Raw genomic sequence first — 26,043 nt, 5'->3', positions numbered from 1 at the left:
CAGCTGGGAATGGGGAAAAATTTAAGATGGAAGGAAAAGCTCCTGCTCATGAAACCAGGTGGGTCTGTTGGTCATTTCCCCCGTTCTCCTGCCCCTGGGGCACGGGAAGAGCAGCTCGGGGCTGCCTTGTGGCACCTTATTGCAGCAGCTGCTGCTGGGGAACGCTGCCCACAGCCCCGGTTGGACTGGACCTGTTTGTCTTTGGATTTGCATTTTGCTGCTGTTGTAGGGTGAGATTAGATATTGGGAAAGAATTGTTCCCTGTGAGGGTGGGGATGGATCCCTGGAAGTGTCCCAAGCCAGGCTGGACAAGGCTTGGGACAGTGGAAGGTGTCCCTGCACATGGCAGGGAGTGGGATGGGAAGGTCTTCAAGTCCCCTTTAACCCAAACCATTCTGGGATTCCATGATTCCAACACAGGAAAAGCAGCACAGGTTTTAATTTGGAGGGTAGATGAATAAAAGCAGCTCCAAATACCAACCTGGGTGGCTGCTCCTCTGGGAAAGGTTTATCCCAGCCCTCCCACAGCTGATTGATGGGGTCCCTGCTGTGGGTCCCACTGCCAGGTGAGGTGGTGAAGGCCTGGCCCAGCTCTGGGTGCCTTCCAGCAGCACATCCTCCTGCACCTGGCAGGCTTTCCCAGGGAATTCTGCTGAAGAAGAAGTTTCATCCTGAAAAAGTCCAGCTGACTCACCCTGACACAGCTGCAGGTGGGAGGCTCAGCAGCAGCAGGTTTCCACCCTTCCTGCTGAATCCCAGGCAACCAGCTTTAGTGCTAAACCATTTTTAAAATGATTTTTACTTTTTAACCTGGAGGCTTTCCCTCTGTGCTCCTTGCCTGTGGAAGGGCTGTTTTCCCTGGTGTGGCACCTCACTGCTGGCTCCATGCTCCCCCTGGCCTCTTTTGGGGGACAGAGGGCTGCACATTTTCTAGGGCTGCACATTTTCTAGGGTCCCCTCTAAACCCACTCAGCCCTGGGTCATAGGAGGCTGGGTGGGTTTTTCTAGATTTTCTGGATTTTAAATCTGCATGTCCCCAAGGGACAGAGAGCTACAGATCTCCTGGGGTCCCTGGGGGACAGGGCACTGCCACCCTGGTGGCATCCCTCTAGACCCAACCAGCCTGGGGACAAGGGCATGCCACCCTGCTGGACACCCCTGTGACCCGGCCAGCCTGAGGGACAAGGGGACACCACCCTGCTGGAGACCCCTGTGACCCACCCAGCATGAGGGACAAGGGGATGCCACCCTGCTGGACACCCCTGGGACCCGGCCAGCCTGAGGGACAAGGGGGTGCCACCCTGCCAGAGACCCCTGTGACCCAGCCAGCCTGAGGGACAAGGGGATGCCACCCTGCTGGACACCATAGGGACCCAGCCAGCGTGGGGACAAGGGGCTGCCACCCTGCTGGACACCATAGGGACCCAGCCAGCATGAGGGACAAGGGGATGCCACCATGCTGGACACCCCTGTGGCCCAACCAGCCTGGGGGACAAGGGGATGCCACCCTGCTGGACACCCCTGTGACCCGGCCAGCCTGTGGGACAAGGGGATGCCACCCTGCTGGACACCATAGGGACCGAGCCAGCCTGGGGGACAAGGGGACACCACCCTGCTGGACACCCCTGTGACCCGGCCAGCCTGGGGGACAAGGGGATGCCACCCTGCTGGACACCATAAGGACCCAGCCAGCATGAGGGACAAGGGGATGCCACCATGCTGGACACCCCTGTGACCCAGCCAGCCTGGGGACAAGGGGATGCCACCCTGCCAGAGACACCTGGGACCTGGCCAGCCCTGGGGGACAAGGGGATGCCACCCTGCTGGAGACCCCTGTGACCCGGCCAGCATGAGGGACAAGGGGATGCCACCCTGCCATAGACCCCAGGGACCCATCCAGCCTGAGGGACAAGGGGATGCCACCCTGCTGGACACCATAGGGACCCAGCCAGACATGGGGGACAAGGGGATGCCACCCTGCCATAGACCCCTGTGACCCAGCCAGCCTGAGGGACAAGGGGATGCCACCCTGCTGGACACCATAGGGACCCACCCAGCCTGGGGGACAAGGGGATGCCACCCTTCTGGAGACCCCTGGGACCCATCCAGCCTGAGGGACAAGCGGATGGCACAGTGCCAGAGACCCCAGGGACCCGGCCAGCCTGAGGGACAAGGGGATGCCACCCTGCTGGACACTCCTGTGACCCGGCCAGCCTGGGGGACAGGGCTGCATCCCGGCCGGGCCCGCAGTGCCGTGGTGACCCCGGGGGTGTCCCTGTCCCCTCCCTGTCCCCTCCCTGTCCCCGAGGCGCGGTGGGCGTGGCCGATGGGCGTGGCCGGGTGACAAACCCGTGTCCCCGTGACGTGGGCGTGGCCTGTCGCGCGCACAGCGATGCGGCGGCGCGGCGGGGACGGCGACATCGGCGACAGCGGCGACATCGGCGACATCGGCCGGGCGGAGCGCAGGCACGGCACGGCCCGGCACGGGCGGTGAGTACCCGCCCTGGGGACACCGCCCTGGGGACACCGCCCTGTCCCCTGTCCCCTGTCGCTGTCCCCCGTGCTGTGGCTGTGTCCCCCCTGTTGGGGCTGTCACCTCCCGTGTCCCCACGCCGTGGCCTGGGCCGTGTCCCCGATCTCTTGTCATAACAGCGACTCCGCGTTGTGTCCCCGTGTCACCCTGCCAGCACCGTGACCCCGTGCAGTGGCCGTGTGTGGCTGTGTCACCCTGCCGTGGCCACCATCCTGCCCTGTGGTGTCACCCTGCCGTGGCCACCATCCTGCCCTGTGGCTGTGTCACCCTGCCGTGGTCACCATCCCGCCCTGTGGTGTCACCCTGCCGTGGCCACCATCCCGCCCTGTGGCCGTGTCACCCTGCTGTGGCCACCATCCCGCCCTGTGGCCGTGTCCCGGTGCCGTGCTGTGGCTTGTCACCCTGCTGTCCCCTTTGGTCACCGTGCCCGCTGTCGGTGGCCCCGGGCGGGGCTGTCCCCGCGGTCCCCGGTGCTCCCCGCGGCCCCTGCAGGGCATTCCCGGCTGTTCCATCCCCATGTCCTGGGGGAAAACCGGGATTTGAGGAGCTACTCCTGCCATCCCACACTGTCCTGGGAGTGTCCCTGCTCCTTGGGGACCGGTGCCATCATGCCCTGGCACCCCTTGGGTCCTGCAGCATTCCCAGGGCAGGGAATGGACCGGCTGCTTTGGGGTCTGGCAGGGACTGAGCTGTGCCTGGCTCCCATCCCAAACCTCTGCCCTAAATCCCCCATGCCCAGACTGATTTCCCCATCACCACTAACCCAGAGGGAAAACTGCTGCTCTTGGCTTTCCTTTCCCACCTGGGGGCTGCTGGGGCTGGTTATGGGGTCACTTGTGGGGTTTTAGGGTCAGCAGTGGTGTCCTGGGGTCACTTAGAGGTTTTGGTGTTCTGGGATCACCAGCGAGGGTTCATCAGGGGCTACTTATGGGTCACTTGTGGGTCACTAATGGGGTTTTAGGATCGCTTATGAGTCACTTACGTGTTGCTATGGGTCTGGGGTCAGTTGTGGGTCACTGATGGGGTTTTGGGGTCACTTGTGGGGCAGCAAGGCCTGGTTTGAGCAGAACAATGGGGCGGCCCTGGAATGACAGGGCACTGGTGGAGCGCTGGTGGCACTGGGGGACATCACCCCCAGGCTCCTGTCCCACCTTCCTCCTTGTCCCTGGAGATTGCAGAAGCTCTTAGTGCCAGATTTGGGGCACATCTGTGGCTGTGCCATGCCAGGCAGGGCCGGGAGTGTTGTCACCGAGTATCGATTGCTCCTTATTGCAGGTTTGACTTGCAGCACCCAGCCCTGGCACGTTCCCTGCCCTTCCTGCCTCCTGGCACCTGGCACATCAGAGCCTGTGTCACCCTTTGTCACTCAGACACCTCGGATCCGTCCCCAAATCCAAGCACAGCACCCATGTGGGGATCCAATTCCACTCCCAGTAGAAAGCTGCATGCAATCCTCATGGCTGGGATTGGGAATGGGGAGCCTGCTGTGCTGCACCCCAAATCCCATGGGGTGGGAGGGGACGTGCTGACAGTGCCACCCCTCAGGGCCCGGCGCTGGTGGCTGCCATGGCTGCGCTCCCTCCTGCTGGCCCCGCTGCTCTCCTGCGCCGCCGTGCCCTTCCTCATCCGCCTCTTCCCCAGCCTGCTCACCAAATTCGTCTACCTGAACTTCCGTGAGTATCCCAACCGGGAGAACCCCCTCAGGCATTCCGCTGGCTGCTGCAGACCCCCCAAATCATGGGTGGCACCGTGCCAGGGTGGCACCGGGACAGCGTTTCTGCCACTCCTGCTGTGCCCTGGGCTGGCAGAGGAGGCACTGAGGGATCTCTCCCCATGTTTTGCAAGTTCTGAGGGAGGTGGTGCTGCCAACCCTGCAGCCACAACACGCCCGGGCAGGCTCAGCATCTGGAAATTCGGGTGGGAGGAGATGGCAGAAGGCTGAGCTCGTCTGCCTCAGCACGGCCCTTGATAATTTAAATCAAATTACACGCTGATTTAGAAAGAATTGTGTAAAAGCACCTGGCTGGGAGGATTGTGGATGATGGCTGTGATTTCTCCATCAGTGGCCTTCCCTTTCTTCGTGGACTTTCGGCGGCCGGAGCTGCTGGTGAACAACACCATCAACCTGTACCTCACCACCGAGCCGGGCGTCACGGTTGGCATCTGGTGAGCAGGATGGCCTCAGCATGCCCCAAGGGACAGCAGTGTCCTGCTGGAGCCCCCAGGTGACCCCTCTGTCCCCCCAGGCACACGGTGCCCAGCAGCAAAGGGGCCGAGGCGCAGGGCAAGGAGCAGCGCTGGTACGAGGAGGCTCTGGCTGATGCTCACCCCGTGATCATCTACCTGCACGGCAATGGGGGCACCAGGTGAGCTCCTGAGCTGCTGCTGCAGGGCCAGGAGCAGGGCAGGAGGGCTGCTCTGAGGTGAGAAGCAGCAAACTCGATGCAGCAGCCTGCCCTGCTTCATGAAGGGCTGCTGCGGAGGTCTCTGACCCCAGCAGTCAGAGGAGGATCCCTGTAAAATAAAGGGAAAAGTCAAAATTCCCCCAGCCCACAGCATCCAGCTCTTCCCTTCTGGGATAAGGTCACCCTGGTTCCTCACCTGTGCTGGTGCTGGAGGGGAGGGTCCCTTGGGGTCTCCCCAGGCTCTTACCTCATTTTCCCCATCAGGGCTGCGAGTCACCGTGTCCAGTTCTTGAAGGTAAGTGGTGGCCTGTGGGGACACTGGGACCTGCTGGGAGTGAGGCTCCTGCTGGCCCTGGGGACCCACAGAGCCCCTGTGCAGAGTGAAGGGGCCATGCCCAGGGGTCCTGGGCTGTGTCCCCTGCCAGGGCATAACTCAGTGCTGCTCTGACAGACCATGGGGGCTGCTGACTTCCACATCCTGGCTCTCGACTACAGAGGTAAAGTTGTCCCTTTGCCTCCTGCTGGGTGATGCCCCTCCTGGGGCCTGTCCCCAGCAGGGTTGTGACACAGTGCTGTGTCCCCCACAGGCTATGGGGACTCCACGGGACGCCCCTCAGAGAGTGGCTTCACCACAGATGTCCTGGCACTCTATGACTGGGTGAAAGCGCGGAGTGGCAACAGCAGCATCCTCTTCTGGGGACATTCCCTGGGGACAGGGTAGGTGCAGGGGGCGGGATGGGGGCACACCAGAGCCCACCCTGTGCCCTGTGACGCTGCTGCCAGACTGGTGCCACCTGGGGATGGACCAAGGGCTTGGAGCAGCTCCTTGGTGGAGGCTCCTGCAAAGCCAAACGCAGGCAACAAGGGGGATCTGAGGGAGCTGTGTGTCCCCCCCAGCACTGCTGCCCCTCACTGTCACCTCTCCTGTCACAGGATTGCCACCAACGCAGCGAGGAAACTGCAGGAGGAGCGAGGTAAGGGCCAGCATGGATGGGTTGTCCCCATGCAGTGACACAGTGTCACCCTGGCCTGATTTTGGGGCCGCAGAGGAGATGAGGAGCCCTCCCTATCCTCCCTCCTGGGATGGGGACATCTTGGCCCCACTGCTGCCTGGGAGGGGAGTGTGGCAGCCCCTCAAAGCCGTGCCCACTCCCACCTCACTCTGCCCTCAGGGGTCCAGGTCGATGCTGTTGTCCTGGAGTCTCCCTACACCAACATCCGAGACGCAGCCGCCAACATCCCCATCACCAAGGTGAGCCCAGGGGTCTGCCCCTGGGGTCCCCAGCAGTGCCAGCCCCAGCTCCTGGGTGTCCCCCTCACAGCTGGATCCAAGCCACGCTTTAGCACCCCCAAATTCTCTCCCCACCAGATCTACCGGCAGTTCCCGGGCTTTGAGTACCTGATCCTGGACTCCATGGCTCGGGCTGGAATGTTCTTCAGCAGTGATGAGAAGTGAGTTCCTGGTGGGAAGGGGCACAGCAGACCCCAGGGGCTGTGGGAATGATGCCAGGACCACCTGGCTGAGGAGAGGTGTTAATCACCCCATTGAAATTCCTGCCCTCCTGTGTTTACCCAGCTTACTCATCCTTCAAAAACGACTTTTTATTTGCACAATGTCAGGTATCAGTTTGATTATTGAGCAAAGTCCACAAACCACCATCCTTTTTTTGGCACTCCTGTTCCTTGTAGTACACAGAGCCTACCCAAAATCAGTTTGATTTATGGATGCTTTTGAAACCTGGTGACCATATAATTGTGGGTTAAGGTGATTAGGGTGCTTGGTGCTGCCATGCCAGGGCAAGCAGCATGGGCATCACCCAGGTGGGCATGAGGATGGCTCTGAGGGGCAGTGCTGGGGGGGTCAGGGTGCTGTGGGAATCTTCAGAGGGACTGGGGAGGCTCCTGTTGGCTCTGGGGAGTTTCCTCAGGGCTGTGCTTGCTGCCTGCAGCGTGAAGGTGCTGGACTGCCCCCTCCTCATCCTGCACGCAGAAGATGACGGAGTCCTGCCTCCAAAGCTGGGACACAAGGTGGGCACCTGCCACGGGCTTTGAGCCTGGCTTGGGAGGCTGAAGTGGCCAGAGAGGGGCTGGCCATGCACCAGGAGGGGTTTGGGGTCCCCTGCTCGTGCAGTAACTGTGCTCCTGCCCCGTGGCAGCTCTACGAGACAGCACTCAAAGCCTACAAGGACAAATCCAAGGTGAAGTTCATTACCTTTCCCCAAAAGCTGGGCTTGGGCCACGATTACATCTCCTTCAACCCGGAGCTGCCTGCCCTGGTGAAGTAAGTGCTGTTCCACAGAAATGGGGGGGCAGAGGATGAGCCTTGGCCTCGCCTTCCGCTGGTGCCTCCTCTCCTACTGCCTGCCCCCTGCTCCTTCCCCTCCCCATGGTGTTTGCTGGCATCACTGTCCAAATTCCAGTCACTGCCCACTGCCCTGAGCCTGTCCTCAGCCGAGGTGGCTCTGGGGACACCAGCTCCTCTTTGCCCTGGGTGAGAGATGCTCCAAGCCCAGCTCAGCCCCACGTGCAGGGATCACAAATCAGCTCTTGACACAGCACAGGAGGCTCAGTGACACAGTGTGAGATTTATTACATCTTGTTGCAGAGACTTCTTGAACATGAAGTGATGCCAATTGCTGCCTGCACTGATCCCATGCTCCCTCAAATCCACTCCAGGACCTCCCACAGGGCACTGAACTTACTCCTGTGAGTAATAAAAACTACTGAGAAACTTTTAAGTCACCCTCTGCCTCCAGGATGCTGCAGGTTACTCAAGGGATGGAGACACTGATGTGGTCTGGGCCACCAGAGCCACAACTGGGAGCATCCCACGGGACACTGGTGGGGGTACATGGGCTTGGCACCCCCCTGTGAGGGCCCAGACAGCTGTGTCCAGCTGCATCCAGCTGTGCTACCCACCCCACCCCTGGCCAGCCCTCTTCCTGCATCAGCATTGCTGGAAGCAAGCCCAACCCTCCAGCAAACAGCTCCCTTGGGACTCCAGCGGCATTTTTTTTTATTTTTAGCACCTAATGCAAGCAACAGGGTGACGTGGGTTCGCTTTCCACACGAAACTTGCGTTATAAAAACCCCTCCCTCCCCTCCTGCCCACCCCTAGGGAAAGCCAGCAGCAGCAGCAGTGACACAGAGACTCAGACAGCAGAGAGAATTTTACAGCGCTGGCGTCCCCTACGCCGCGGTGCCATTGGGGGTCTTGTCCTGCCCCCCCTCCCGGGGCTCGTTGGGTGGGGGGATCTTCAGGTCCGAGGGCTCCACGTGCCAGATGTCCCGGGCGTACTCCTTGATGGTGCGGTCGCTGGAGAACTTGCCGGCCGCCGCGATGTTCCTGATGACCATCTTGGTCCAGGCCTTGGAGTTCTGCAGGGAATTCACAGAATCACTGGGACCTTCCAGATCATCGAGTCCAACCCAGCCCCAACACCTCAACTCAACCCTGGCACCCAGTGCCACATCCAGGCTTTGTTAAACACACCCAGGGATGGGGACTCCACCACCTCCCCTGGTAGAACATTCCAGAGCTTTATCACCCTTTCCATGAAAAACTTTTTCCTGATATCCAGCTTATATTTCGCTTGAGGCTGTGTCCTCTGCTTCTGTCCGTTCTGGAGAAAGAGCCCAACCCCACTTCAGGAGTTGTTGAGAATTATAAGGTCACCCTGAGTCTCCTTTTCTCCAGGCTAAAGGAGAGGGCTGGGGTTGGTCCCAAGGCTGGTTCTCAGCCAGGAATGGCCTGGAATGAGAACCAGCCTCATCCCTGAGCGGGCTGGGGTTGGTCCCAAGGCTGGTTCTCAGCCAGGAATGGCCTGGGATAAGAACCAGCCTCATCCCTGAGCGGGCTGGGGTTGGTCCCAAGGCTGGTTCTCAGCCAGGAATGAGAACCAGCCTCATCTCTGAGCGGGCTGGGGTTGGTCCCAAGGCTGGTTCTCAGCCAGGAATGGCCTGGAATGAGAACCAGCCTCATCCCTGAGCGGGCTGGGGTTGGTCCCAAGGCTGGTTCTCAGCCAGGAATGGCCTGGAATGAGAACCAGCCTCATCCCTGAGCGGGCTGGGGTTGGTCCCAAGGCTGGTTCTCAGCCAGGAATGGCCTGGGATGAGAACCAGCCTCATCCCTGAGCATGTCCCTTCTCCAGGATGGGATGCTGTGTCCCAGCACGGCTCCCTGCCCCATCCCTGGGCTGGCACTCACCAGGTACAGCTCGCTGACCTTCTCCTGGCACTTGACATAAGCCTCGTAGTCTGCAAAGACTTTAAACCTGCAGCAGTGAAGAAAGGAGGGGTCAAGAGTAGGAGAAATAGGAATGCAGGCTGCCTGAGCCAAGGCATTATTTTAGTACCCTTAAATCCAGGGGTTAAACTTAAGGTTCCTTTACTCTGTTTCTCCAAAGGAGAAATCCCCACCAGATACTCTCAAAGGGGTGAAAATCACACAAAAGTTTACTTGCAAAAACAGAGCAAATTAAGGAAACTTCGGCAAAAAATACAACACTGAATTAAAAGTAAATACGGCACTGAATTCAATGTAAAACCGCTTATCATAGCAATACTTAACATTAATTTAGTATTAAGCACTTACTTAGAATTTATTTAGCATTTGCTTAGCCCGTTTAACTGGGAAACCTTTAAAACCTTATGATGTTATGTTAAGCTGCATGAAAGGATTACGAGAAGGAGAGAGAGAGAAAGCTGGAAAAGGTACAGAAAAAACACACAGCTACCGACTCATGGTGTCCAGCGTGGGTGAGGTAGAAACTCCAAGGGAGATGTCAGGGCAAGACCGGCCAAAACGCCCTCAGCCCCTTTTATACCCATAGCCTTTCATGGCCCAGCCCCTAAGGCGGGATTTCTGGTTGCTCGACCAATCAGAGGCTGGCTAGGGCTGCCCCAGTGTGATTGACTGGCAGCTTGACCAATCAGAGGCTGGGTGAGCACAGCACCAAATTACCTCTCCCCAAGCCTTGTTGGTAAAGAAGCCTGGATGCCCTGGGAGGGAAATGCAGGGAAAGCTTTTCTCCAATCCCAATGCCCATGGCTGATCAGTGCTCTGGCCAGGAAAGCCCCTGAGATGCCTCAAATCCTCGGTAAGGGCATCAGGAAAGCCCCTGAGATGCCTCAAATCCTCTATAAGGGCTGTGTGCACCCAAAGGCATTAATGTGACAATGGAGAGTCCATGCCTGAGGAGCATCATCCATGTGCAACCACGGTCCCAGCCCAGGGGATGGATGGCAGCCCGGTACCTCACTCACCTGTCGTGGTGGAAGAGCATGTTGACCACGTCGTTGAAGAGGTTGGGGTCTTTTGGGGAGAAGAAGCCACTTTTAATCTGGTCAACAGCCTGTTTCAGCTCGGGGAGCCGGTCGTAGTAGAGCTGGGCGTTGTACCTGAGGGAAGGAGGCCATCAAATGGTGCTGCTGCAGGTACCTGAGGTGGCAGCCCTGTGGCATTGCCAGCCCTCACCCTTTCCTGTCCAGCTCTGTGACATCCTCCACCCTCATGCCAAAGATGAAGAGGTTTTCCTCTCCAGCCTCCTCGGCCATCTCCACGTTGGCTCCATCCATGGTGCCGATGGTCAGAGCGCCGTTCAGCATGAACTTCATGTTGCCCGTTCCCGAGGCCTCGGTGCCCGCTGTGGAGATCTGCTCCGACAGGTCGGTCGCAGGGATCACTGCCAACAAAACACACGGACACGAGGGGCTCGTGGTGACCAGCTTTGGGTTTGTTCCTGCTGAAGGACCACGGTGGGAGACACCAGATGGAGGGACACCCCCTCCCCACAGCGTGTCCCACCCAGGGTACCTTTCTCTGCCAGGGACACCCTGTAGTTCTCCAGGAAGATGACCTTCAGCTTGCTGCCCACCACGGGGTCGTTGTTCACCACCTGAGCCACGGCGTTAATGAGCTTGATGATCATTTTAGCCATGTGGTATCCTGGGGCAGCCTGGGAGAAAAGCCACAGGTGAGGCACACCCTGCTCCCAGTGTCCAGGGAACACCCTGCTCATCCCTGTTCCCGTTACCTCATCCAACACGGGTTACACCACAACATTTCTGGGGGCTTCCATGAGCACAGACAGCAGATGGTTGTCCAAACCCCACCCAAACTTGCTTGAGTTGAAACATCAGTGCTACTCCAGTGTTTCTTGGACAACTTCATGGACTTAGCACCATGGAATTGTTTAAGTTGGAAAAGCCCTCGAATCCAACTATTCCCCCTGCACTGTCAAGGTCACCACTGACCCATGTTCCCAGGCTCCACATCCACATGTTTTTGAAGTTCCTCCAGGAATGAGGACTCCACCACTGCCCTGGGCAGCTGTTCCAATGCCTGACCACCCTTTTGATGATGAAATTTTTCTTAATATCCCATCTAAACCTCCCTTGACACAGCTTGAGGCTGTTTCCTTTGTCATATCCGTCGTTTGTTGGGAGAAGAGCCTGATCCCTGCCAACTGCACCCTCCTGTCAGGGAGTTGTAGAGACGTGGCCCCATGAGACATCTGCTCCCACATCCCCCACAAGGATTTCCCAAAGATCTCTAAAACTCCTGACCCAACTTACCTTGCCTCCAATGATCACTGTCCTGGGCACAAACAGCTTTGCAGGATCCCTCCTGATTCCTGGAGGAAACAGCAGTGTTACTGAGGGATGTGGGGCACAGGGATGCTGCTGCAGCCCTGGGGCACCCCGTCCCCTCAGGCTTACGGTTGTACATGGTGATGATGTGCAGGCAGTTCATCAGCTGCCGCTTGTACTCGTGGATCCTCTTCACGTGCACGTCGAACATGGAGGAAGGGTTGATCTTCACCTCGTACTCCTTCTCCAGGTACAGCGCGAACTTCACCTTGTTCTCCTGGGCCAGACAGGGGCCGTGTCAGCCCTCAGGCACCACCAGCCCCTGCTCTCAGCTCCTCCTGCCCACGCCCCTCACCTGCTTCACTTTGGCCACCTCCCGGATGAAGAGGTCGTCGTCCACAAACTTGTGCAGCTTGGTCAGCTGGCTCAGGTCCCGCACGTAGTCCTCCCCGATTTTCTGCAACGGGAGCAAGGTGGTGAATGGGAATTCCCATGCTGATGGTGCCATAGTTTGGGTTGGAAGAGATCTTGAACATCATCCAGTTCCACCCCTTGCCATGGGCAGGGACAACTTCCACTATCAGAGGTTGCTCCAAGCCCTGTCCAACCTGGCCTTGGACACTTCCAGGGATCCAGGGGCAGCCACAGCTGCTCTGGGCACCCTGTGCCAGGGCCTCACCATCCTTACAGGGAACAATTTCTTTCCAATATCCCATCTAACCCTGTCCTCTGTCAGTTTACATCCATTCCTCCTTCTGTCACTCCATCCCTTTTCCCGAGTCCCTCTCCAGCTCTCCTGGAGTCCCTCTAGACACTTGAAGGGGCTCTAAGGTCTCCCTGAAGCCTTCTCCATGCTGAATACTCCCAGGTAGGCAGTCAGCAGCATCTCCATGGCCTCCTTGGAATTGTTCCAGCACCTCCACATCCCTCTGCTGTTGGAGAGCCCAGGGCACCCGAGTGGAGCAGAGGAGCAGAATCCCATCCCTTGACCCTCAACTCAAGCATCCAGCAGATGGGAATGGTTGAGGCTCTCAGGGCTCAGCAGGGAAGGGTCAGTGGCTGCAGCACCCGCCCCCGTGCCGGTACCTCCGCGATGAGCTCCGCCAGCCCCGGGTTGCAGAGCAGGAGCCAGCGCCGCGGCGTGATCCCGTTGGTCTTGTTCTGGAACTTCTCCGGCTCCAGCGCCGCGAAATCCTCGAATCTGCGAGGGCGAGGATGGCCCAGCTCCAGCCTCGCCCACCCGGCACCACCACCACCCCTTCCCAGGCGAGGGGCACCCATCAGCACCTCCCACCCTCACTCACACTTGAGTCCTGACGATCTCGGAGTGGATCTTGGCCACGCCGTTGACGGCGTGGGAGCCCACGATGCAGAGATGGGCCATGTTGATCCTCTTGGTGTCCCCCTCCTCGATCAGGGACATCCTCCGCAGCCGGCCCACGTCGTTGGGGAACAGGGACGCGATGTGCTGCCGGTGGAGCCGGGGAGGTGGTGAGAGGTGCTGGTGCTGAGGGATGTCCCACCCCACGGCTTACGAGGAGGGGCCGTGGCAATGTCCCCAGTGCACCTGACACCAGCCAGAGCGGTGGCTTTTACTCTGTTGTGGTGGTGTAAACTCCCTCCAAAGGGAGCCCTGTCTCTGGACAGAAGGATTCCCCCCCAAGTTGCCACACAGAGGGGTTTGGGGGTACACACTTGGCCAGTGAGGCCGTTTTGGCCAAAGCCTTGTGCTGCCAGACCAGGAGGTCAAACCACCATCTCCTCTGCACTCCCAGCATCATCTTTCCCAGGATGAATTTAGCACTTAGGAAGTAAAGAAATGCCAGCTCTGATGTCCCTCTCAACAGTCAGTAACTGCAGGATGGCAATGTGCTGGTGGGAAATTCCCAAAACAGCACTGGAATCCCCCAGCCACACACCCAACACCATCAGTTTGTGCATGCCCCTCATCCTGACAGTACATCCCTGTCCCCTCTCCAGAGCAGGCTCCCAGGCACTCACATCCAGGTGTCTCTGGTTGATCTCATAGATGATCTGCAGGTGCCTGGGGAGCAGCATCTCCACCAGATCCACGGGCCAGCGCTCCAGGGCCTCAGGAAGCACCGTGTGGTTGGTGTAGGCAAAGGTCCTCTTGGTGATGTCCCAGGCCTGGCAGGGAAGAGCTGTGCTCAGTCACACCTCACATGCCAGAACCCACCCTTGGTCCTCTCACCACGCTCAGCAGCCCAGCCCAGCCAGCTCCTCCCAGTCCACACCAGTTAAACCCAGCCTGACTGCTCCCCATCATTCCCAGCAGCCACAAAACCCACTCCTCCACCATGGGCAGGTGGGTACAAGTGCAGGAGACCAGGTGGGGTGTCCCTACCTTATCCCACGGCAGCTTCTCGATGTCCACGAAAATCCTCATCAGCTCAGGGATGGCCATGGCAGGGTGTGTGTCATTCAGCTGGATGGCAACCTGGGAGAGCAGCGTGGCACGTGGGGACACAGCAGGGACACTGGGGACCCCACAGAGGTCCCACAAACATCTTCATCCTCTGGGAGGTGAGAAACAAGCTCCAAGGCAGAGGTGAGAGCAGCCCTGGCTCGTACCTGGTCCGGGAAGGAATCAAACACGGTCCGGACGCTGTCCGTGCTCCCGAATTTGGATGCTTTGAAGCGGCGGATGATGTCCTGCAGGGTGGCAGCCACGACAAAGTACTCCTGCTTCAGCCTCAGCTCCTTTCCTTCAAAAAACTGTGGGTAGAGGAGCAGGGAACTGCAGGATTCCCACAGGGAAGGTTTTCCCAGTGTGTGACCCCTCTGTGCTTCCCCCAGTTGGAACCCCAAGCTCTTCTTGCTTCCCAGATTCCAGCACGAGGGTTTGGGATGTGCTGGCACAAACAGGTTAAATCCCATCTGAGCATTGTCAAAATCTGTTATCCGTGGTTTGAACTTTTTGGCTGCAAGGAAAGTTACCAGGACCAGGAAGGGAAGCCCTGGGAGCTGTTTTCAAGACAAGGATTTCGCCACCATTCATGCAGAAAAGCCATCAACCTGGCTGGTCTGTGAAGGAAAAGCTGCAGGAGACAACCTCACCCAGCTCTCCTCACCAGCTGGGAAGGCTGGAGGAGGATTAAGTGGGAAAAACACCACCAGGACCTGCCTCAAATAGGCTGAACAGCAAGGAGATCTTCCTTTTTTATTTTTATTTTTTTTTTCCCCTGCTCCATGGCTTGGTTTGTGGCTAGGGAAGGGTTGTGTGTCCCACCACACCTCTATGCCAGCTTGGCAGGAACTCCCAGAGCAAGATGTGAGGCACAACCTCTGCTCCCAGGGCTGCAAAGAGCCACCAGGGTGACACCAGCAGCGTCCAGCAGTTGGCTTTTACGTTATATTCTGAGATTCAAGGAACGTTTCTGCAGCAGGGCCTGCAGCACCCTGGAGTGAGGGGCTGCTCCCTTTCCCCCTCCACCTGGACACTTTATCCATCCCTAAAATGGACAGTAAAAACACCAGGACTCACGTTGTCGTTGGGGTAGAGCACCCTGGAGATGTTCTCCGCCAGGTTCCTGTCCAGCACGGCCTGGATGTAGTCCCCAACGTTGACTGGGGAGCAGCAGAGGGGTGAGGTGGGCATGGTGGGACCATGGTGGGACCCCCGGAGCTCTCCCCACCCGCCCAGCTCCCACTTACAGTCGCGCAGGTTGAAGTCGTTGGGCGCGCGGGCCGACCACAGCCGCATGGTGTTGACGGTGTTGTTCATGTACCCGGGCACGGGCGTGTCGTAGGGCAGTGCCAGCACCACCTGTGACATCCCCAGGGCAGCTGGAATGGGGCTGGGATCCCCCCGTGCTCCCCCCAAAGCCCTCCCATCCCACAGAGCTCCTGCTCAGGGCTGAGCTCGGGGTGGTGTCCCTGCAGGGGTGGGGGTGTCCTTGGTACCCCGGCATGGGGACGCCCCTCTGGCTCTGCCTGCTGGTGCTCAGTGCATGGAGAGGTGCTTGTAAAGGTCAGGAGCAGCTTAATTTAGGTTTAATTTATTCCTGCTGGAGCTGCTTTTGGTATTTTGTAGAATCGCAGAATGGTTTGGGTCGGAAGGGACCTTACAGTCCATCTTGTTCCAACCCCCTGCCATGGGCAGGGACACTTCCCACTAGACCAGATTCCTCCAAGCTCCATCCAACCTGGCCTTGGACACTTCCAGGGATGGAGAGCTCAGCTGCAGATGTGGAGCAGCCAAATCCATCCTCATCCCCGTGTCCATCTCCTCCCCACCGCTGCCTTTTCCACCCCAGCCCAAGAGATTCTGCAGGACTCATCCCTGGGCTGCAGCCAGCCAGGGAGAGCCCCCCAAATGACAGGACAAGCCATGCAAGGGACATTCCTGTCCCCAGCCCTTACCTGGGTGTCGATCCACTTGGCACCAGAGGCAGAGTGCTCCACGCGGCCGTAGAAGTGCACGGGCAGCATGTACTCGGGACGGGCCTTCTCCCAGGGATTGCCGTGCCGGAGCCAGTCATCAGCTTCCTCCACCTGCCACAGGGAGCCAGAGCAGGGACAGGGTCACCCACCCTGGGGACCTCCCCTCCTGCAGCATGGCTGGGAAAGGCTCTGCTCATGGCACTCAGAGGATGCTCTGAGTGTGCCCACCCTAAACCTGGATTTTGTTCAGCCTGGAGGTACCACCCTGACTCTGGGGTGTCTGTGCCTTCCATGGGGATGGGACAAAGCCAAGGTGCACTGCTAATGTTGCATTTCCAAACCAGCCTCTTCCACCAGAGGAACACAACTGATCTGTCCTCACCCGCTCCAGGCAGCCACGGAGCAGCTCTTGGGGTGGCCCTGAGCAAGGCCACCCTTGGCCTTGGGACAAGGGATGGAGCTGTGAGCTTGCACTGGTTGAAGAAGTTAAATTTGTTCACAAAAATTATCTGTTAAATTTTAACTATCACAGCAGCAGCCTCTGAGCTGAGGGGAAGGGTCTGTACCCCCCAGTCTAAGGGGCAGGAGGTGAATGTGGGGTTCCAGCTGTGCCAGAGTGTTGGAGCTCAAAATGTCCCTCAGACATTTTTGGAGGTTCCAGGCCCTGGACAGAAGCATTTGAGACCCTGGCAGGCAGCTGGAAACAGCTGTGATTTTGGGTTTGAACCATGGAATGAGTTACCAACCTTGCAGGAAGAACAAGAAGTCACAAAAGTTTAGATATTAGAGTAGAAGTAGTTACAAAGTAGAGGGGAGAATTTTTTAGTATTGTACAGGGGGGTTTTAACACCTGTACAGGGGGGTTTTACTTTGTACATGGGGGTCAGAGGGTTTAAGATGGAGGGATCTGGGCCTGTCCTGTTCCTCCTCTTTCTTCTTCCTCACCTCCATGTTCTTGGTGATGTTGGCACTCACAGATTGGTTTAGAGTAGAAAAGCACCATTTAATATAGGTAATAGGCATTGGGGAAAAACTGTAACCGTGTAACACGTAATGTACCATATAAAAGATAGAAAAGCACCATTTAATATAGGTAATAGGCATTGGGGACAAACTGTACCCATGTAACACGTAATGTACCATATAAAAGATAGAAAAGCACCATTTAATATAGGTAATAGGCACTGGGGAAAAACTGTACCCATGTAACACGTAATGTACCATATAAAAGACAGCAGCAGCCCTGGGCGGGGAGAGAAGCAGTCGGGAGTCAGAGAGGATGTCAGGGTGTGTGTGTGCCTCTGCCTGAGCTGTGAGCAAACCACAGCAGCTCAAGGAGAAAATCTTTTACATAATTTGCAATAAACTGCCTTGAGACCAACAACAAGAGGCTGCAGAGTTTTCTTTGGAAGCTCAAAGTTGGAGGAGAGACTTTTCCACCACACAGAGCCCCTGACCCAGGCTGGGGTTCTGACATCAGAGGACCCCACATCTCCACCCATACCTGCCACCCATCCCGGATCTTCTGGTTGAAGATGCCGTACTCGTAGCGGATGCCGTAGCCGTAGGCTGCCAGCCCCAGCGTGGCCATGGAGTCCAGGAAGCAGGCTGCCCAGGAGAGAGCAGAGCAGTGAGCTGGGCCCTCCTTGCAGCCCTGGGAGATGGATCCTTCTCCCTGGGACAGCCCCAAGCCCCACAGGGACAGGAGCTGAGGCCACAGCCACCCATCCCCTTGTCTGTGGATGTAAAGCCCTCAGGGGTGTGCTCACCACCTGGGGGTGTCACTCACCTGCCAGCCTGCCCAGACCCCCGTTGCCCAGCCCAGCATCCTCCTCGATTTCCTCCAGCTCTTCCATGTCCAGCCCGAGCTACAGATGGGAAGAAGGAGAGGGGCTGGAGATGGTCAGGGTGCCCAGCCCCACAGAGGGGAGGCATTGTTGGCACACAATCCCTTGCAGGTGGGCTCCAGGAGGGCTGGAAAGGCACCCAATTCCACAAGACCCATCTCTGCAGGTGGGACACTGTGATTTGAACCCAAAGCAGCTGCTCTCCCCCTCAGCTGTGTCTCTCTGCCACGGCAGGGGCCATCTCCCATGTGTAAAGTCTCTCTACCAGGCTTTACAAGGAACATTCAGACCCTTGACCTCCCCATGGGCAAGATCTGGGGATGGGGGGCACCAAACTATAACCAGGGTGCTGCCCTTGGGGTTCCAGACACTTCCAAGGGCTCTGAGAGCTCATTCCCAGGCCTGCTCCCTCTCTCCATGGCTGCAGGGGCAGGCACCAGGTTCCTGTTCCAGAACCCCCCACCCCCTGAGGCAGCTACTCAGGTGGAATATTCCTGCACCCCAGCACTCCTATTCCCTGGGGGAAGGCACCTGGATGCCCTCCTGCTCCCCCAGCACCCCAATCCCTTGGGGACAGGATCCAAGTGCTGTGTTCCTGTTCCCTCAGCACCTCCATCCTCTGGAACAGGCACCCAGCTGCCCTTCCTCCCAGCTGCAGGCATCACCCTTTAGGGTGAGAAGCATCTACACCCCTTTTCCAGGGAAATTTAAATTTTCCAGCCCAGGATGCTGTAGGAGGAAGTGGTTTTGCCTATGCAAAACTCCTTGGGAAACTCAGGTGGAGACCTTTGGCCCATTGCCCTGCCCTGATGTCTCCTGGTAGAGGGATAAAAAATTTAAACCCCCCCTAAAAATAAGTTCCTCTCCTTTGTAGTGTTTGCACAAAAGCTGTTCCTGCTCTTGTGCAACCACCCTGGCCACATCTGATGACGCTGAACACAAGAGGTGACAGGCTGAGGACAAAAGGAGCCACCCCAAACCCTTTGATAACCCCAGTGCCACCTGGTGCCAGCACCCAGCTGGGCTTAACTCAAGGTTTTAGTCCTCCCTGCCACTGATCATGGACATGAACAGCCTCATCCACAGAACCACCAGTGTCCTTCCAGGATCCTGCTGCATTCCCCAGGACACAGCTGGGCAGCTCCTGGCCTTTCTGCTCTGGAGCAGCCTTTATTCCCCAAGCCATTCCCTGTGCCTCAGGGAGCAGTCTGCAGCCAATGTAGCAAAAAACTGACACTCCCAGGAGCTGGAAAACACGGATCCCTCCCTGGAAAACACGGATCCCTCCCTGTGCAGGTCCTCACCCCTCGTGGGATGCTCACCTGGTAGACGGCCTCGTCACAGGCGTTCTGCAGCCCCAAATTAATCATTGTGTTCTGCAGCGTCCGCCCCATGTAGAATTCCAGGGAGAGGTAATAAATCCTCTGGAAGAGAAAAGCACACTGTGCTCACCTTTCCCAGGGCTGGGGGGATGCTCCCCTGGAGCTATTGTGTGATATCTCAAAAACAAATAGGGAAAAAAACCAGCAGGGTGGTTTGCACCAGGAATTTCAGGCTTGTGGCTCCTGGGTGGCCCTGCAGCCCCTGCCCTGCTCTCCTGCCCTTTCCCAAACCGGGATGAGGCTGTTTCCTTTGGAGAAGCCTCACTGCCCTGTCCCAGGGTGGGGACAGCCCCAGGATGGTCACCGGTGGCAGCACGGAGTTAAATTTTAAAGAGGAGATGTTGCTCCAGTCACTCCGGGCTGCAAAACCACCGGAAAACCGAGCGAGCGGTGGCCGTGGGGACATGGGGCTTCCTCTGCTGTCCCCATGGGGACACCGCCACTGATCCTGTGTAAGCCGAGCCCCGCGTCAGCACCGGCAGGTTTTAAGGAAGGATTTAGGCTGGGGGAAGTCGCTGACTCCACAGGTTTCCCCAGGACCTGCGCGGGGTCAGGTGGGGAATGGAGGTGGGAGAGAATCCTGGAGTCCTAAAATGGGATGGGTTGGGTGGGACCACCAAGATCTCCTCGCTCCAACGCTCCTGTCACGGGCAGGATGTGCTGGGCAGGATCCACTGGGATTGAGGGGTTTGACTCCAGGCAAAGTCCCAACCCCAAACCCTGCAAGAGGCTCCTTTTTCTCCCCCTGCACAACACCGGGCAGCGCTGAGCCATGGCTGGCACGGCCCCAGCGAGGTGCTGGCAGGGAGGAAATTGATGCCGACAGGGACATCCAGGTGTCAGGAGGGGGATTAGGGCTTAATCCCCCCGCGGCAGAGCCCGGAGCGAACCAGCGGGACGAGCAGCAGCTCCTGCACAAACCGGATCTCTCTCGCTTGGCATCACTGGCGTTAAACAAGACCTGTTTGCGGCTGGTTTCGGGTGCCTTTAAGCCTTTCCAATAATTCCCCCGGGAAGGTTTGGAGTTGGTTTTGGTAGGAAACGTTGTTCCCATGCCCTGCACCCCGCTGCCGGCCAAGCCGGGCTCTGTTTGTTTTGCAGAGCAAAGGACAGTGGCCTCGCTTGGTAAAGTCCAGTCCCTCCTCTCGGAAAAGTTACCGGAACAAGCCTAAATCCACGAAAAACTCGCCAATCCCTCTATTCCAGCGCGGAGGGAGGGATCACATCCACGGGGTTCACACAGCACAACCCAGCACCCAGCGTGGGGTGCTCCCAGCACCCAGGGGCTCCCCCATATCCCACCGCTCCCACCTTGGGATCCTTCTCGTAGTAGTACTGCTGCGTGCGGATCCAGCGCCCCACCAGGTGGTCCCGCACGGTGTGGGCCAGCGCGAAGTAATAATCGCGTGGGGTGGCCACGTTGCGGTCCTTGACCAGCGTGAAGTGCAGGTGCCGGTTGAAGCCCCGCTTCAGCTCGGCCACGTTCTCCACGCCCACGATGCCGCGGATGCTGATCTGCTTCCGCCGCTCCTGGTCCGACAGCGGCCGCGACATCGCGGCGGGGCTGCGGGGACACACGGACACGCGGGTTGGGGACACACGGACACACGGACACACGGGCCACCCTCCGCCGCCGCGTTCCGCCTCCGCCCCGCGCTGGCACCGCCCCGGCACGGGACGCGATGGGGATGGGCCCCGCCAAGGGCCGCCCACGCGTGGGGCGGGACGGGGGGACAAAGGGGGGACCCCGAGGATGGACAGAGCGGGGCGAAAAGTGGGGGAATCCCGGGGATGGACGGAGAGAAGTGCTAAGGGGGGACTCCAGAAAGGTGGTCGGGGTTGGGTGTGCAAAAGGGGGACACCGAGGGTCACGGAGGAGCGTGGGGAGGGAGGGGACACCGGTGTGGACAGAGGGGTGGGCAAAAGACGGGAAAAACTCGCAGGGGAACAGAGGGGGTTGTGAAGGAGGGGATGATGGGGGTCTCAGAGGGATGCGCAAAAAGGGGATGTGCAAAGGGGGGGGGGGGTGTCGCCCCTCGGTGCTTCCCCACGCAGCGCCCGCCCCACGCGTGGCCCTGCCCCGCCTCCCCGGCAGCACGTACGAGGAAGGTGCAGCCCGCCGGGCCCGCAGGGAAAGCCCGGAAAGGGTCGCGATGTGTCCCCCCGTGTCCCGCCCATCCCCACGCGTGTCGCGGTCCCATCGCTGCGTTACGCTCCTCTCCCCGTGTCACGGCCCCTTCCTGCCCGGCTGTCCCCCCGCCCTTCCCCGCAGCATTTCCCGGTCCCCTCCCTTTCCCCCGGCTCCTCACTGTTCTCTGCCTGCCCCCAATCCCGATGGGAATGCCGTGGGGTCGCTTTTCCCCGGCTGCCCTCCCCTGCCTCCGCTTCCTCCCAGGGCAAAAATATCCCATGGGAGCTTCCAACGCAACATTTTCTCCTCCCCCTCCTCCTCTTCCTCCTCCTCCTCCAGCCGTGGCCTCGAAGGTTTTCCAGGCTGTTTTCCCTGTCCCGGCCGCATCCCCAGCAGGGTGGGCAGCAAGGCAAGGAAATGGGATTGTGCCGCTCTGCAGTGCTGCATCCAGCCCTGGGGTCCAGCATCAGAAGGATGTGGAGCTGCTGGAGAGAGTCCAGAGGAGGCTCCGAGGGCTGGAGCCCAGGCTGGGAGTGTTCATCAGGCAGAGAGAAGCTCCAGGCAGAGCTCAGAGCCCCTTGCAGGACCTAAAGGGGCTCCAGGAGAGCTGGAGAGGGATTTTGGATGAAGACCTGGAGTGACAGGATGGGGAAATGGCTTCACAGTGCCAGTGGGCAGGACTAGATTAGATTAGATTAGATTAGATTAGATTAGATTAGATCCATGCAGAGGCTTCCACCCAGAGAGTAAGAGAATCACAGAATCATGGAATGGTTTGGGTTGGAAAGGAGCTTAAAGATCATCTAGTTCCACCCCCTGAAAGGGCAAGGACACCTTCCACCAGCCCAGGCTGCTCCAAGCCCTGTCCAGCCTGGCCTTGGACACTTCCAGGGATGGGGCAGCTACAGGGCAACCGGTGCCAAGGCCTCACCACCCTCACAAGGAAGAATTTCTTCCCAATACCTCATCGAAATCTCTCCTGTGTCAGTATAAAACCATTCCCCCTTGTCCCACTGCCACAGATGCTCTGGCCCTGGGCTGTTCCCTGTGCTGTACATGACTTACAGGCTGGTTTTACATGCTGCAGGGAAGATGCAGTTTCCTGTATCTCCGGTGTTCTGGGCACATTCCCACTCTGGAAGGAACAAACATCCTTCTGAGATGCACTTCACCCATTAGCATTTTCTTCTTTAGCCCTGGACTCGAGCCCGGGATGAGCTCAGAGGCTGCACATTGAAAAGCTCTCCTGAGTCACTCTGGGAAAACAGAGCAGGCACTGATATCCCAGCAGCGAGTCCTTCTCACGGCCTGGGAGAACTGTCCCTGCTGTTCCCTTGGAAATGGCTCCCCCTCCACTGCTCTGTTACAGATAGATATTATAATATCAGCTTTTCGCAAATACTAACATGGATTTTTATATGTGTGGTGTTAAAGTAACTTTGTTATATATTTTTTACGTCTGTTGTTAATTAAGCTTAGTGAAATAGCTGATATCAGTGTGCTTGTGTTAAAATGCCTGCTTGGATGGGATAACATCCAGTGAAAACAGGATGAGGACACCTGTACAGATCTGCCAACCATCAGTTCCCACTGTCTGAAGAAAGTGTGGACCAAGGCCCAAACCAGAAGTAGTAAAGAGGAGCCAAAACCACAGCCAAGAAACAGCCATGCTCTAAAAAGGCAGACCCAAGGAGGGGCAATGTAAAAGAGTTCCTGGAATATGTAAACTAGTTTATGGATATGCACAAGGGCCTGTGAATATGCAACAGACTGATGTAAGGGAACAGGTATTTAAGGGGTATCCCTGAAGGTGAAGGTGTGCTCTCGGCCAAGATGCACCCAGCCAACAACTCTTGTCTCCTATTGTCCTTTATTAAACTTTTTACATTGTCACAGCAGAGTGAACATGTTTTTCATGGATCCCTTAGAATTTTGCCTCTATTTCATCTCCCAGGGAAGATGGTGCTCTGTACCCAGCCTTGGTCATTCCTCCCTCCTTCCAGGGATGGGGCAGCCACAGCTTCTCTGGGCAACCAGTGCCAGGGCCTGCCCACCACCACAGCCAAGAATTCCTTCTTCCAGCAGCTCCCACGGTCCCCTCCCTCCCGCTGGCCGAGTTCTGTTTGTTCTCTGCTGCTGTCTCTGGCCAAGGACGGGAAGGGACATGCCCCAGGAGGGATGGGATGGGAAGCAAAGCACAGAGATGTTCTGGAAGCTCTGCCTTTCTCTGGTAAAAGTCCTTTATTAGAACGGCAAACATGACACTTCTCGTCAGTACAGCGGCTGTGTGCAGCTACCATCGCGCAACGGGGGGACGACGTCTTACGATCACTGGGACTCTAAGAAGCACCATGAACACCCTAAAGAACGGGGGATGAGGGCTGAGAGAGGAGCCCCGGGTGAGCCGGCCACGGGGGCTCCTCAGGGTTCCACCAAGCAGCTGCCCGGCGTTGTCCCGCAACACGGCTGCGAGCAACTCCTCGGCGGGAGTCAACGAGATAGCACCCATCCAATAAATTAGGAAAACTTAATGCTGGAGCAACAAGGGGATGAACGGGACTGTCCTAGAGGGGGGAACGGGTTATTTACACTTGTCTTTCTGCTGGGCCGGCGCTCCCGTCGCATCCCAGCCGGATCCCGCTGCCCGGACTGCGAAGCCAAGCAACGTGAGCGGACTCTTGGCTCGGCGACGGGGCTGGCACCGTTCCTGTCCTGCCTCTGGATTACCAGCAAGTCAAGCAGGGGATGCTGCCGGCAGCAGCGCGTGTTCCTGAGTGCGTGGCGGGGCTGTGGGCAGCTCTCCTTCCTCTCCATCCCATCCCATCCCATCCCATCCCATCCCATCCCATCCCATCCCATCCCATCCCATCCCATCCCATCCCATCCCCACTCCCGGGCAGACCCTCGCTGCAGAATGATTCTCCGGTGATTGGAAGGACACTATCAGTTGAATTTAAGGCTAGGCTTCATATGGCAACTATAAAAAAATAAACGCTAATCTCCAAAGAGCCGGGCGAGGGCTCTCCGGTCTATGGCTGTGGTGTGTGTGGGGGCCCCATGGGCATTCGGCACCCCACCAAGGGGCTGCCACCACCCCATAGAGGCGCCCCAGGGGGACACAGGACAGAGTGGGGTGATTTGGTAAGGACATGGAGACTGACTGGTAATCCAGGACCCACCTCTACACATGACCGAGGGTGCTCTGCAAGAAAGGCCACAGGGGAAAGAAATAATCCTGCAAAGTAACCAGGCTGGCGTGGGCGGAAGCGTTCCCGTGGCGGGGTCCCTGGGGCTGGCCCCACGGGAGGGGAAAGTGAGACAGAACTGCCCCCCCCTTCAAAACCCCAACTCAAATCAGGAAAACCAAACCTAAAAGCGGACACAGGAGAACAGCTCAGGCTACCTAGGTACTTCATCAGCCAAGGAGAGCTAAAGAGCGAAGCGCACACACACGGGACAGCGCGGAGGCCGGAGAGCGGCCCAAAGCCAGGATCTTCCTTCCTGATTTGCTTCCCCACCTCCAGCCAGGGGCCTGGCAGCTGGGCAGGAACCTGGCAGCTGGGCAGGGGCCTGGCAGCTGGGCAGGCTGGCCTTGTCCTGCAGCAGGGAACGGGCTGGCTCCTCTCACCCCGAGAAGAGGCAGCCGGCTCCGGGAGCATCCTCAGGGCATGGCTGAGCGCGAAGCGTAGAACTCAGGCACGGGCAGCCCGGTGTGCAGCGTCACCTGCAAGGAGAGACACGGGGCTCAGCTGTGTCCCAGCGTGCCTGCTGGGACAGTCGTGGCATGGCAGCTGGCACGCTGTCCCCAGAGAGGGCAGGAGCAGCCTGGGACAGGCAGGATGTGACCAGAGATGCAGGCATCCCCTGAAGTGTGGCAGTGGCTCCATTCTGGTTTGTTCATCACTTTTCTGTGCTGCTGGAGTGGGCTGGGAGTGCTGGTTCCAAGCCCCAAATATTCCCAGCTGGCTGTGTACAAATCCCACAGCTGCCTGAGAGGTGGGTCTTTGTGCAGGTGAGATGGACAAGAGGGGATGGGGGAACTGAAGGACAGTGAAGACATAAGAGGAGATCTCGGAGAAGCCCCTGAGCTGAGTGGGGATGGGGACAGAGAGGGGACAGGGACAGTGGAGGATGTGGCTGATTGCTGGTGGGAGGAAGGAGCTTGGTGGTGGGGAAGGACAGGGCCATGCTCGCACAGGCACTGCTGAAATTCAGTTCCCTCCACAAATGCTTTCATCTGGGAGGAGAGCACAATTCCTCCTTTTATTGCAGCAGCAGCATTTCCCCCTTCAAATACAGATTTGAAGAAAACTGTCTAAAATACACTGATTTCCCTCCTAATTAGAGTTGTTTTCAATTAGGCATATACCTCTGAAGAAGCATAATAAATGGCTTGGCTTAATTAGCAGCCTTTTATCAGCATCCCACGGGATTTCTGTGTTGTCAGGGGATTTAGGCTCTGCCTTGCCCAAGGAACTCCCAAAGCCAAGGGGCTCCAGAGATGCCTTGTCCCTCATGGCTGTGTGGAGGACTGAGGCAGGAGTTAAACCCAGCACACAGCAGGATGTTTCTATCACACCAAATTAATGCAGCACCTTTAAACCCAGCACAGACAACATGGGCTTCGTTAATGTTTTCCAATTAAACATTTCCCAGCCCTTCTCCAAGCCAGACAGACTCCTCTGCCGGTGAGACCCTTGGGATGGGAAAATTTGGCAAAGATGCTCCCAAAATTTGAGCTGGTCCCAAC

At 57.9% G+C, this 26,043-nt stretch overlaps 3 protein-coding genes and 1 long non-coding RNA gene across 7 annotated transcripts in view; 2 read left to right on the top strand and 2 right to left on the bottom strand.

Moving 5' to 3' along the window:
- Positions 1 to 2,332: 2,332 nt before the first annotated feature.
- ABHD12B (abhydrolase domain containing 12B) lies at positions 2,333 to 7,680 on the top strand. Its single transcript, XM_030273230.4, has 13 exons — positions 2,333 to 2,490; positions 4,079 to 4,206; positions 4,597 to 4,699; positions 4,780 to 4,899; positions 5,203 to 5,233; positions 5,390 to 5,435; positions 5,526 to 5,655; positions 5,872 to 5,912; positions 6,111 to 6,190; positions 6,308 to 6,390; positions 6,888 to 6,966; positions 7,095 to 7,219; positions 7,544 to 7,680. Exons 1-13 carry the CDS (start codon positions 2,393 to 2,395, stop codon positions 7,563 to 7,565), a joined length of 1,086 nt encoding a protein of 361 aa, XP_030129090.4. The 5' UTR covers positions 2,333 to 2,392; the 3' UTR covers positions 7,566 to 7,680.
- On the bottom strand, positions 7,505 to 21,565 carry PYGL (glycogen phosphorylase L). Its single transcript, XM_030273201.4, has 21 exons — positions 21,472 to 21,565; positions 20,474 to 20,726; positions 19,103 to 19,204; positions 17,723 to 17,801; positions 17,438 to 17,541; positions 15,913 to 16,044; positions 15,205 to 15,316; positions 15,035 to 15,117; positions 14,122 to 14,265; positions 13,895 to 13,987; positions 13,531 to 13,677; positions 12,834 to 12,997; positions 12,616 to 12,730; positions 11,885 to 11,986; positions 11,659 to 11,806; positions 11,515 to 11,573; positions 10,754 to 10,895; positions 10,415 to 10,622; positions 10,204 to 10,338; positions 9,146 to 9,212; positions 7,505 to 8,316 (listed from the first exon to the last, which is right to left on the bottom strand). The coding sequence occupies exons 2-21, from the start codon at positions 20,714 to 20,716 to the stop codon at positions 8,128 to 8,130; spliced, it is 2,568 nt and encodes an 855-aa protein (XP_030129061.3). The 5' UTR covers positions 20,717 to 20,726; positions 21,472 to 21,565; the 3' UTR covers positions 7,505 to 8,127.
- Positions 21,566 to 21,682: 117 nt separating this feature from the next.
- Positions 21,683 to 24,127, top strand: LOC140684358 (uncharacterized). Its single transcript, XR_012056578.1, has 2 exons — positions 21,683 to 22,276; positions 22,381 to 24,127. It is a non-coding gene; the product is annotated as an uncharacterized lncRNA (long non-coding RNA).
- Positions 23,516 to 26,043, bottom strand: part of TRIM9 (tripartite motif containing 9) — a 61,830-nt gene continuing 59,302 nt past the window's right edge. For 2 of the 4 annotated variants that reach the window (XM_030273204.4, XM_030273205.4), the window contains exon 13: positions 23,516 to 25,017. In XM_030273204.4, the coding sequence (XP_030129064.3) occupies positions 24,955 to 25,017 (63 nt within the window). In that variant the 3' untranslated portion in view covers positions 23,516 to 24,954. The remainder of the gene's footprint in view (positions 25,018 to 26,043) is intronic. The other 2 variants (XM_030273207.4, XM_030273208.4) reach the window with 1 other exon arrangement.

The sequence above is a fragment of the Taeniopygia guttata genome, chromosome 5, assembly GCF_048771995.1.
Source record: "Taeniopygia guttata chromosome 5, bTaeGut7.mat, whole genome shotgun sequence".
NCBI lineage: Eukaryota > Metazoa > Chordata > Aves > Passeriformes > Estrildidae > Taeniopygia > Taeniopygia guttata.
The sequence above is the reverse complement of the archived record's forward strand: the minus strand, read 5'-3'. Positions and strand labels throughout refer to the sequence as shown.